The 12,370-nt window shown below is 41.1% G+C and overlaps 1 protein-coding gene across 1 annotated transcript in view; it reads left to right on the top strand.

Annotated features, from left to right (window-relative positions):
- The window catches only part of COX10 (cytochrome c oxidase assembly factor heme A:farnesyltransferase COX10), a 91,540-nt gene extending 88,782 nt beyond the window's left edge, over positions 1-2,758 (top strand). Inside the window, exon 7 of the mRNA XM_083597801.1 lies at positions 2,153-2,758. Coding sequence (XP_083453927.1) covers positions 2,153-2,559 — 407 coding nt within the window. The 3' untranslated portion in view covers positions 2,560-2,758. The remainder of the gene's footprint in view (positions 1-2,152) is intronic.
- Positions 2,759-12,370: the final 9,612 nt, after the last annotated feature.

Here is a 12,370-nt window from a genome sequence, read left to right as displayed (position 1 = left end):
AGTTGCAATCAAGTTGACTTTGCAGTATCTCCTGGAAAGATTGCGTGAGAAGGCAGGCCCCTCATAAAACAACTCTCCTTGTTTGGCACATCAGTTGTCTGGTTTGGAGCTGGGAGTTTCACCTGAAATGTTGGTTATTTTTTGACAAAGAAGTGAGAGTTGGAAGTTATTTCTGAGACAGCGTTAGGACATCTTGCCTTCTTGTTGCTCCTAGCATCCATCCCTTTGCAAACAAAATGGACTTTGATTCATCTTCTACAAGAAGGCATAACTCCACTGTAACAACATCACTTCAGAAGTTGAATCTGTGAAAATCAGTTAAGCTTTATTAAAGTGTAGGCCCTAAAGATGTCCCTTGTGAAACAGAATGAAGCAGATACTAATGGACATCTGTGCTAAATTTCAGTGGAGCAGGATCTAGTCTTGTAGCATATGTTTTTGGAAGACTGCAGTTGTGAGGAAATATTCCCATAGTTATATTCAGTGGATCTCTGGGCCTATTTTCCCCTTTAATTCTTGCTTCTGTATAAACTTTTAGGTGGTGTACAGGGATAGGTAACACAGAGACCCCGAATGTTGAAAGAACTGAAACAACCTTACAATTCTATAATTCTATGAATTTTTTACTCTTCAGTTTCAGGTTTCCGCCAAGCATTCATGGATCAACAGAAGGTCCTATGATACTGAATTCTAAGATGTATGGAGTGTACAGAACTGAGAAGTTAGTTACTTAACACTAGGCATTTTCAGCCCTCTGTAGCCCTACATTATGTGGCTGTTAGAGGGTTGGCAACATACATTTCTGCTTAGGAAACCTATGGCAAAATATAGCAAGGTAACATGCCTGTGGTGACTGGAATCTTCTCTAGATTTCTGCTGAGCAAACTTTAAAAAACTTATACCATTCAATAGCCAAAGTTTATTGAATATTCTTCACTGTATTTGTTTTATATTTGTACCTTTGCGGAGTGGGTTCTGTGCAGAGCTGATGGACAGTCAGTTTGGACTATGTGAAAATATATTGTGTGTAGTATCAAAAAAGGTGGGACCAAATGGGGAAACCAAAGGATAAAATGTATCTTACGTGTTTTCTACAACAAATGGAAAGTGTGTGTTTCTCACAGAAGAGTTTAAGATGAGATATATATATATGCAGTTCATAGATATTTTGCTCATTGTCTTCTACTTAGTCTAGAATTGGTGATGATGGCTTAAGACGTAAGGTGACCATTTATGCATCACCAACCCCCCCCCCCCAGATTTGCATAACATTTACATAATGTTATTTTATATGCAGAGGTGCAGATTTAAAAATAATACTTTAAATAGAAATACAATGCATTTCACCTTAGTGGGGAGCACTGTGACCTGTGTGCCTGCTCAGTCGGTTGTCCAGGTTGGTAGCTATTGTCAAGCAACCTCAGGGGTCCTGCTTTCCTTTTTTATGATTCTTTATCTTTAAAAAGGCATCTCTTCCAATAGAGTACTGTCCTCTGAAAAGTAGAACATGTGGCCACCCTATCAAGAAGTTATAGTCAGTTAGTCCTAGCTGGGGCCCTGTCCCCAAATCATCATCTTTTTATTGACTCCAGATGAGGCCTCAGGCACTGTTTTTGGTTCCGAAAGCCTCAGTTTCTTGCTTTCTGCAAACATATAATTGTGTGAACAAAAATACAAACATTGCTGAATTCAAAATTGTAGATAAGAAGTGTGATTAAATTGTGTATGTATGACTTGCCGGAAATGCACTAGAAGTAAACAGGTTGGACAAGGAATGCAAAAAACATCCCTGCATCCCCTGGAAGCAGCACATACATTGCTTGGGTTCTAAGCCTTTTGCAAGTGTTCTTACTCCAAAAATGATAGAATGATAGAAGCATCTTTTTTTAAGAGTAACATTTAGCCACTCCTGCATCTGAAAAGGGTATTTGGAGTTTATGTGGAGAGTCGAGTAAACTGTTCCACACAGCTCCATTCTGTATACCTTTCACTGCCTTGGGGCAAGCTGATTATATTAATGAGACTTCTGCACCTGCAAGTGATTTACTGGGTGTACGAAATGAAGACGCAGAAACTTCAGCCAAGTTATCCAGATTTCTGTGTCAGTGGCCCTGGCGTACACCCTAATGCCTTGATTTCTCTTCGTTTGCAGGAGCATTGCTGCTGGGGGGGATTCTCTACTCCTGGCAGTTCCCTCATTTCAATGCACTCAGCTGGGGGCTCCGCGAAGATTACTCCAGAGGTGGCTACTGCATGATGTCTGTCACCCACCCAGAAATGTGCAGGCGGGTGGCTCTGCGTCATTGCCTTGCCTTAATTGGACTTTCATCACTGGCTCCCATCCTTGATGTCACCACGTGGACTTTCCCCATAATTTCTCTTCCCATCAACCTGTACATTTCCTACCTTGGCTTTCGTTTCTACAGAGACGCTGACCGTGGCAGCTCCCGGAAGTTGTTTTTCTGTAGCTTGTGGCACTTGCCAATGCTCCTCTTGCTCATGCTGACTTGCAAGAAATCTTGGTACAAAAAGGACAACGCAAAGGAATCCTTGAGTTGAGGTCGCATCATGTTGGAAAACTCACGTTGCCTTTGTGATAACTATTGGCTTCAGAAGCTCCTATTCAAAATGGCATACGTATTTCAGTTATCATGCAGCAGGGAGGTTTTCTGTTGATATATTCAGAGAGAATATTTTGTGTCCAGTGAACACTCTCTGTGATTTTTTTCAAATTAAATAATTTGATTTGGGACACAAACATGACTCTTGGATTTGATTTTCGAATGTGAGATCCTTTCGTTGACTATACTGAGATGATGCTAAGATGCATGTTATATCTTAATAGCATACTGATGAAAGAACAAATCTCTATCTAATTCTTAAGGATGTATGGCAAGCCTGCTGAATCTAGTTCGGCAACAGTTCCCACAGGTGACTCATATGCATCTGCACTTTTCCACACCAGAACAGGAGGATTAGCTTAACAATATGCAAAAATCACTCTGCCCTACTTCTAGGAGTATATTCTCATTCTGTATGGAAAGTGGAAGGGAGTAACAGTATTTGGAGCTGAAAGAAACCAGTAGGGAGTGTCATCCTCTCAGAGATGCTATTAACCTATGAGGGTTCCCAATTTCCACCTTTATTTAAACTTTTTTCTGAATATGGTATAGACAGTTCATAAAGGAAACATACAGAGAAGTTTGACTGGAGCCATTAAAAAGCTCTTAAAAAGGAAAAACAGCCATGACTACGAGAGAGAGAGAGAGAGAGAGAGAGAGAGAGAAAATAATAAGGGGTACACATACATTTTGTGTGTGTGTGCACGCGCGTCCGTATGTGTGTGTGTGTGCACACGCACACATGAAACATAAAGCCCCCAATGTATGTTTAAAGGCAGACCACTATGCAGAAATACATGGCTTTCCCATCAGCCAGGTCTTTGCTCTGTACAAGCCCTCACCTCATCTCTGGTTACCAACTTAGAAGTCCTTTCGGCATTTAAGCAGATCATAAATAATAACCCTTAAAATAAAGAATGTTAGTACCTGGTAGGATTTGTAGTCAAAGCCATGGGGTTAGAAGGGCCCAACAGTTTGGGTAGCTCCAGGAATGACTCCTAGCACAAAAAATCTGCCCATTGACTGGAAGTGTACAGCTCAGTTCTTGGTTTTCTGACAATCGGCCTGCTTGAAGGGAAACAAACTTATGCCCGGCAAATTTCCACCCCATCAGACCTTTGACAACTTTCATGCCACCCTACTTTCATAGCAGCCTTTTTGCTAGTAGGTTATGATTGCCATCCTCCATCCAGGAAGGAGCTATTTGTTGTCTGAATTTCCGTTTCCTAGAAGTGCCTCCGACTCTTATTTCCTGCAACACATCATCAAGCAACCCTGATGGAAATGGAAATACAGAGCGGATGGAATCAGCTCAGTCTGGCCACGGAGAAAACATTTTGAACCAATCTGAAACAAGGAAATAACCTTCAGGGTGTAACTACTGTGGCTGAACAACCACAGAAACAGAAGCTTGTTCACTTTATATGCCAATCTTGTTTATGGCTTCAAGATGCTAGGTTAGTTGCGTATAGTTTATTGCATTCTTTTAACGCTAGCTTTTATATCATAGTTTTTCATGTTTCCACTACTTTCAAAAAGGGTATTCAAAGCACAGTGATCATCTTCCTTTCATCACATACACCCCACCAAATAATTTAAGTTCATTTGGAATGTGAAGGTTTATTGGAATATGTGTGAGATCAAGGTGCCTTTCTTGGAGATAGGGGGACCTAGCATAGAACAAGGACAAAACTGTTGTTATTTTACCTACTTGCATTGTTGTCTAATTGCAGGGAATGGAGAGTTACCAGAAAACATTTGGGGTGTCTGAATGAACAATTTGTAGGTGAGAATTGTAGGTGAGAACTGAGGGCATCATGGCAATTAATTCACAATGCTACTCTGATCTATATTTGCAAGAATGAGTTGAGGAGAACCTGCACAACCAATTTAACTGTCATATATACAGGTTGATCTACTTCCCCACGGATACATACACACACATCCTCAGAACACAATAATACTATTAAAAGTACAATTCTGTATGTGTCTACTCAGAAGTAAGTCCTACTGAGTTCAGAACTTCCACACAAGTCAGACTACTGCTGAACAAGCTGTAGAAGAGGTCGTACAAAGAAGACAACTAATTTATTTGGCACGATTTCATGAATCCAGACCAAGCTCCCACTTAAATCAGTGGCCTGACTTGTCTATTTGCAATGGTTTCAATGGGACCAAAGTAGGCTGGATCTAAACTATTGTGTCCAAAAGGCAGTCAAATCCATGGAGTAAGGGCTCAAAGGTTTTGGGTAGGCCCAGGAGTGACTCCTAGCACAAAATCTGCCCATTCACTATAAACATACAGCTCGCCTCTTGTTTTTTTGACAACCAGCCTGCTTGAAAGGAAATAAACTGCTGGACTAATTCCCATTCTGCCAGTGTTAGATTCTGCTATAAATTCATAAGGAACAAATTCTGGCTTCCAACTGCAATAATACTAGCCTAACTTCCTGGATTATTTTAAGAATTGCTGAAATAATGTATGTGAAGTACTCTCAACAATCTAAAATACTAAAGAAATAACATGCTAATTCTGCGATCCTATGCTTACTTGCTAAGATTAAACCACAGAGCCTAGGACTTGCTGATCAGAAGGTCGGTGGTTCGAATCCCCATGATGGGGTGAGCTCGGGCCCTGCTCCTGCCAACCTAGCAGTTCGAAAGCACGTCAAAGTGAAAGTAGATAAATAGGTACCGCTCCGGCGGGAAGGTAAACGGTGTTTCCGTGCACTGCTCTGGTTCGCCAGTAGCGGCTTAGTCATGCTGGCCACATGACCCGGAAGCTGTACGCCGGCTCCCTCAGCCAATAAAGCAAGATGAGCGCCGCAACCCCAGAGTTGTTCGTGACTGGACCTAATGGTCAGGGGTCCTTTACCTTACCTTAGGGCTTGCTTCTAAGTAGTCTCCTTAAATGCAGGGGTTTCCAATGAAGAACGAATGAATAACAGAAACATGGGTCCTCTCAAATACAACTAATTTCATTGTTCCAATATGGAGTTGTCTTGCTTCCACTATCAATTTTGCTAATAAAGCTTTTGTTGGCCTGGTTGTCTTTATGTGCATAGGTTCCCATGAGATCAAAGTTGTGGGCAGGCAGGGGAAGCATAGGAAATACCATGCCGGATCAAAACATCATGTTATCCATTTTGGAACTGCAACAGATTTCTTCCTTTCTCTGTTTTAAAGTGTAGCCAGTGGTTGTGTGTTACTTTGTGCAACTACACCTTCAATCCAAAGTAGGTTTTTTTCTGAATTTGAAAAGAGCTGTAGGATAATGGGCAATTGTGTCCATGACCCTTTTTCTTTCCCAGTAAACCATTAGAGATTGCCACCTGGCCAGCTTTTTCTGCCACCTGATTGCTTTTCTAATACTGAATCAATGACAGTCAATGGACAGCTTCTAAATGTGCATATATTTATATTAATGAAATACCACAATGCACCAGTGGCTATTATTTTGTTTTCCTTAGGGGTAGGGGAAGACTACTGATCACAGAAGTGAGAAAATGGGAAATTATTGATTTGATCTACCATTGCTTGAGGGCCTGTGGCCATTAATATTCCCAGAAACCAGCTTTTGATGCTCAAAGCTGGGAGCTCATGAAATCATGTGTTACCTGGCTCTCCCATGTTTTTCATCTTTTTAAATGATTCTAAACAAGGAAATGGAAGAGGTGGAGGTAGAATAAACACACAGCTTGCCCTAGTATCACCCAAGCATCATATCCCATTGTAACAAATGTCCAGAACAGCAGCCTGTTGCAGTGAAAACAACTGTGGTTTGTGGCAGGCTAACGACTTAATTGATTATGGCACAAGCATTGTGTGTACCACAATATACACCTCTGTGAAACTGATTGCTACGAACTTGGCCTCACAATTCATTTGAAGGGCATATGCAGTGGACAAGCCAGTTGCTCAAGACATCTCTCGGAGGTGGATTTAGGGCAGCATGACCAGTTCCCCCACATAGGGCACTGAGCCAAGGCAATGCCTTCCTGCCTACTTCCCAAAGCCTTGTAAGCACTCAGTTTGGGTTGGAGACGTAATGGCTCTGGCAGGGTCCTAGAGTCCCCCTCCTTCCTTCTCAAAGCCTAGTTAGCACTTGCCCTGCTTTGGAAAGGATGAAGAAGGGCTCTAGGACCGCGCTAGAGCCCTCATGCCTCCTTCCCATAGCCCAGTGCCTTGTTTACTCGGCTTTGGGAAAGCGGTGTGAAGACTGGGAGGAGGCATCAAATTTGGGTCTTGTTGGGGCACCATATTACCATTTTTCTTGCCTGTTTTATTTTGAAGAAGACATTCCTCATTTTGTTTTGTTTTTTGAAGGAAGGTCAAGATGTGGACACTGCAAGAATGACTTAACACTTTGCTGGGGCGGTTCCGCCGGGTTTGGTTTTCATTTATTTGAAAGGCTGCATGTTTTCAACAGAACAAGGCATCAAGACGGATGTGAGGCAATCATCCTTCCAAATGTTCCCAACTAGAAGACGGGATTGCACTGGAAGCAGGGGAAATGGTTACAAGAGGAGATCAAACATTAAGTGATCTGGATTTATTTAAGTTAACTTGGGAGCAGCGGGGTATTATGTCTTACAGTGGAAAATAATAAAATGAAACTCAACAAAGAAAAGCATTAAGCATGACACATTGGAAAGAAATGGCAAATGTATAATTACCAAACTGGGGAGACGATTGTCTGGGCTCCAGCATTACCGAGAAGGAATAAGAAGGAATGAGAGTCTATCTGAAGCTGAGCCAGCAACGTAGCATTTCTTACAAGACAACAGACACTACTTGAAGCTGTATTAACAGCATCTTCAGCCTGCCAGACGGGAGGGGGTAATAGTCTTGTTTTATTTGGCACTAAGTAGGTCTCCAGTGCAGTATTGTGTCCAGTTGTGGTCACCACTTTTAAAGACAGATTAGACTAAACTGAAAACGATTCTGAGGGAAGCAACAAAACTGACACTTTGGAATGCATGACACAGGAGGGGGGGAACTGTAGAAACTTGTCGCGGTTAGTTAGCCTAGAGGAAAGAAGGGTGGATGGAAAGAAATGATAGCAGCTCTCGGGTATCTAGACATGCAGGGAAGGAAAACCTGGAGCAGCTCCTCCCCAAAGGCCCACTTCTCACTGAAGTGGTAAGCCAACATCTGCGTTGCCTTGCTTCGAATTGCAGGTGAGGGCTAACAGTTGTGCCAGTGGTATAGTGGCATCATGCACAGTGTAACCCAGATCCATGTTCTGGCAGGTGCATGCCTTTCTGTCTCTTTGGAGAAGGAGTGTCACTCTGTTGTAGAGCACCTGCTCTGCATGAAAAAAAATGTCATTGGCACCTCCATTTAGAGCTGGGGAAAACTTCTGACTGAGAGGGACACTGCTTGTTGGTGTAGAGTAGACAATAATGGGCTAGATCAGGCATGTCCAAAGTCCATTTTGGGGGCCTAATTCAGCCTGCCGGTCAGTTTAATCCAGCCCCTGTGGCAGTTAATTTCCTGGGGTAAAATCCTAAAAAAAAAACGCTCAACAACTTCACTCCTAAAAAAAGGTTAACAACTTTGGTCGGCCCTCACGGCCCTTCACTTCATCATATCTGGCCCTCTTTTGAAAAGGTTTGGACACCACTGGGCTAGATAGACCAATGAATTGACCTGTTATAAGGCAGCTGTGTTTCATAACTGCATACTTCTCCAATTGCATACTTCTCCAGAAAACTAGATGTCAAAGAGAAATCTTCTAGAATATCCTTCTGCCCAACATGCTAGTTTTCTATGAGTAGAAAACTTTTCTTTCTTTTTCTTTCTTTCTTTCTTTCTTTCTTTCTTTCTTTCTTTCTTTCTTCCAACTCAAGTGGCACTGTCAAGAGACAGGTTTAAAACCTCAGGGAAACAAGGACATGAGGGAAGCACTGAAAGGACAAGAGGCATCAAATTAAACTTTCAGCAGAGCTGAAATCAGGTGAATACCTTCCTAACTGTAAGAAGCGGGCCACAGAATAAGTTGACTGTGGAAGTTGGGCAATCTGTTTCTGGAGACTTTTAAAGGGAGGCTTCATGAGGTCAGATCTTGTGGTTCTATGCATTGGCATTCTTATAGATCCCCCAGGGAAAATGACACATTGCTAGGCTTTCAAATTAAGAGCTCGTTCCAATGCCCTGTTTCTTTCTTGCCACCTAGTTATGGCTAGAAAAAAACTTTTGCCCAAAGCACACCAATTTATATAACATAGGTATAGATGATTGATAGATAGATAGACAGATGACAGATAGATAGATAGATAGATAGATAGATAGATAGATAGATGATAGATAGATGATAGATAGTTAGTTAGTTAGATAGATGATAGATAGATAGATAGATAGATGATAGATAGATAGATAGATAGATAGATAGATAGATAGATGATAGATAGATAGATAGATAGATAGATAGATAGATGATAGATAGATAGATAGATAGATAGATAGATAGATAGATGATAGATAGATGATAGATGATAGATGATAGATAATAGATGATAGATAGCCTTTCTCCCAAATTGGTCTTACGACATTTAAAATAATTAAATGCACAGGACTAAAAACAAACTAGTTAAAAACAATAGATTTGTTGATGTTGATGTTTTGAAGGTAACATGCTGGTCTTGCAGGGAGGGATTTTAAATGAAACATTTAAGTGAGCAAGTTTCCATTCATCAGAGGGCTGTGAATGGTTTCCCTGGCCCACTTCAAAAGACCGGGGCAGTGTGTCCGCTGGGGTACAACTCATTCAGGGGCACTACAGGAGATGTGAAAACATCTGCTCAAGTCAGGCCGGCGTCTTTCAGGACTGTTTTCCCCTTGCTAATAATTGTCTGTGTTCTGTCATCTAGAAAGGGGACTTTGTATGTTGTCTCCCAGGTATTCTAATGCTAATTTGTTTAGTTAAAAAGAGAGGAGGCTAAACAGATGTGAGCCATTTGGTTAGGTTGTAGTTCATTTGTTAGAAAGTGCAAAGGCTTCTTGGGAGGATATTAAATATTACCTTAGCTATTCATGAACACTTCATATTTCAAGAGAGGGAGGGCGGCAGGGATTGCACTCAATAAATCAAGCTTTTTTAAAAAAAAAAAGAATAATGGAAAAAAGCAAACATTTGATAAATCTATGTCATTATGCCTGCAGATCAAAGGGCTTTACATATGTATTTATGCAAGTGGCAACCTAGGAGACAATAATAACAAACATAGATCTCCGGCGGCTTTGCGAAAATAAAAATTAGCCTGTTCTAATCTGTAATTATCTGGGAAATGTGCAAGGCAGGAGGTTGCTGGCTGCAGGAGTGTTTCAACTTGGTAAAACCAAAGGGATGAAATGGCTTCCACTCAGTTGCCAAATCCCAGGAAACACTGAAACTGGCAAATGTTGCTAAGCACAGTGCATATAGTTTGGGGTAGTTAGATGTCTGTCACTACATTGTACTAATATTTTTGAGCAAAATATAAATGGGGCTGGTTTAATAAATAGGAAATCAAATGTGCTCTTAAGATATTTGCATATATAACATAATCAGGCTGGAATCTTATGCCCATTTACCTGAGATTGCCCAGTGTTTATTATTCCTAAGCAGACATGCAAAAATAGCCAGCTCTTGAGTTTTGTGTGCTGTTGATGTGAGATAGAAATCAGAAGAGAGTCATTTTTTAATCAGTTGTACTCTATGAGCCGTGTTTGCATTCCATGTGCTTTTAAGCAACAGCAACAACAGGCTTCAGATGTTAAAGTACTTCTCAATTATGCTTGTAGAATCTCTGCTCAATCTTGAGCTTTACAGCAGCCTTTTAACTCTGGTGCCTTCAAAATTCCATCGGCACCATGTATATATAGCACAGTTGGGCTAGCTGATACTGATGCGAGTTATAGTCTAAGAACATTGGGACCAGGCTGGCAAAGGTTGCTTTACATTATGATCCTATGCAAATTAGAAGTCCCACAAATTTCAGTAAATATGCAGAGGGATAATAACAATGGCAGTTTGATCTTCCACTGGTTGACTTGGAAGTGACTCTCGCCGTAATCAATGGGCTTCCTTCCTCAATTCTAGAAAAATCATAGAAAGGACCACAAGGGTCAGCTAGTCCAACCCTCTGCAATGCAGGACTCTTTTGCCCAACGTGGGGCTCAAACCCACAACTCTGAAATGAAGAATCTCGTGCTTTACCAACTGAGCTAAGTCCCCATAACTTCTGATGCATTGGTTCCAGTGTAAATAGTTAATGAATGCGGGAAAGATCCATCAGTTTGATTGGCCCAAACATTAAAAGTTCATAAAAGGGCATTGTTCTCTCTGTCTGTCTGGCTCGAGTGAACACACTGTGTATTTGTGCTCTAAAAAGAGAAATGGAAGTGAAGGACTTTATTTATTTATTTACTTTTCTTCCTTGTTTGACGCAACCACAATTGTTCTCTGTGTCTTTCCATTCCCCAGCACTGTTTCAGATATTCCAGCCATTCGATTTCTACCTCTTCCCTCGAGCAATGTCCACACTCCATCCATCTAACTAAAAAATAAAAAAATAAAAAGTTATTTGACATCCAGCCCACATTTTTTCTTGACTCAACTCTGTCATGTCACTCCTACTCATCTCTCCTTGGAGCGCTGGAAAACACTCCTCCCCATTCAAGCCAAATGGCCTTGAGCCAGCAAAGAACGGTGTTTGCAGAAAGAGGGATTAAAACTTTAGGGGCAGGTCAAGGCAAAAAAAAAAGTATAATGACTTCCGGTTTCTTGGGAGAAGAAATGGAGCTGCCTGGGTGTTTATGACAGAGAATAAGAGTACACCCCGAACCCACTCAGCCAATGAAACCCAAAGGAGGGAGTTGTGTTACAACATGAAAATGATTCCCTTTGGCTGAACATGGCAACATTACAAAATGAAGTTAGGCCTGATTTACACATTACAGACATAAGACTATGGAGACTGCTTGAAATTGCTCCACTACTTGGCTGATACAACCACAGAGTTGAAGGAAAGATTAAACTGACAAACACCCTGAACTTCTGATATGAAACTAAAACCTGCAAGTAGTGTGGATTGGCCACAGAAATGGGGAAACAAATCCACTCAATCCATGCATCTCTATGATGCCCATTTGTTTCTGCTCCCCACTCAAAAGGACCACATTGCAATGTGCATTGGAACTGGGACCTGTTGGTCACAAAGGGGAAAGCTATTTGTATGAAATTTTCATCAATCAGTTCAAATCTCCAATGATGAAAATGGAGTATGTCCAATGATGAAATGTCCAATGATGAAAATGGAGTATCATATAGCTATGATGAAAATGGAGTATTAAAAGCCCACTGATTCAGTCCAGGACAACAGCCACATGGTAGCTGAAACATAGATATCAGCCCTTGTTCTACCAGAATCAGAGCAAATGCTGCTCTCTTTTTAGGCAAACCCAGGGCTAGGATAGCTCATTTTGAAAGGGAATTAGTTTCATTTCCATTTCATGCCCTCCAAAAGGAAATTCAGTCCAGTTCAAGATTGCCTCCTTCAAAAAAGAACTAATTCGATTTGAGTTCAATTCGCAATTCATTCATGTGGTACTTGGCATTTTCTCCAGCTAACGTTTAAAATATAGTTAAGCAAACTAAGAAACCATCTGAACGCACATGGAGTGTAATGTGAACAACGTTGTCATTTATTTTCCCAGTGATTGTACTCTTTCAGCTTAAACAGCAGCATCCGTTCTCAGATACTGTA

Source organism: Podarcis filfolensis (genome assembly GCF_964270895.1).
Source record: "Podarcis filfolensis genome assembly, chromosome: 2".
In the NCBI taxonomy this organism is placed as follows: domain Eukaryota; kingdom Metazoa; phylum Chordata; class Lepidosauria; order Squamata; family Lacertidae; genus Podarcis; species Podarcis filfolensis.
The sequence above is the reverse complement of the archived record's forward strand: the minus strand, read 5'-3'. Positions and strand labels throughout refer to the sequence as shown.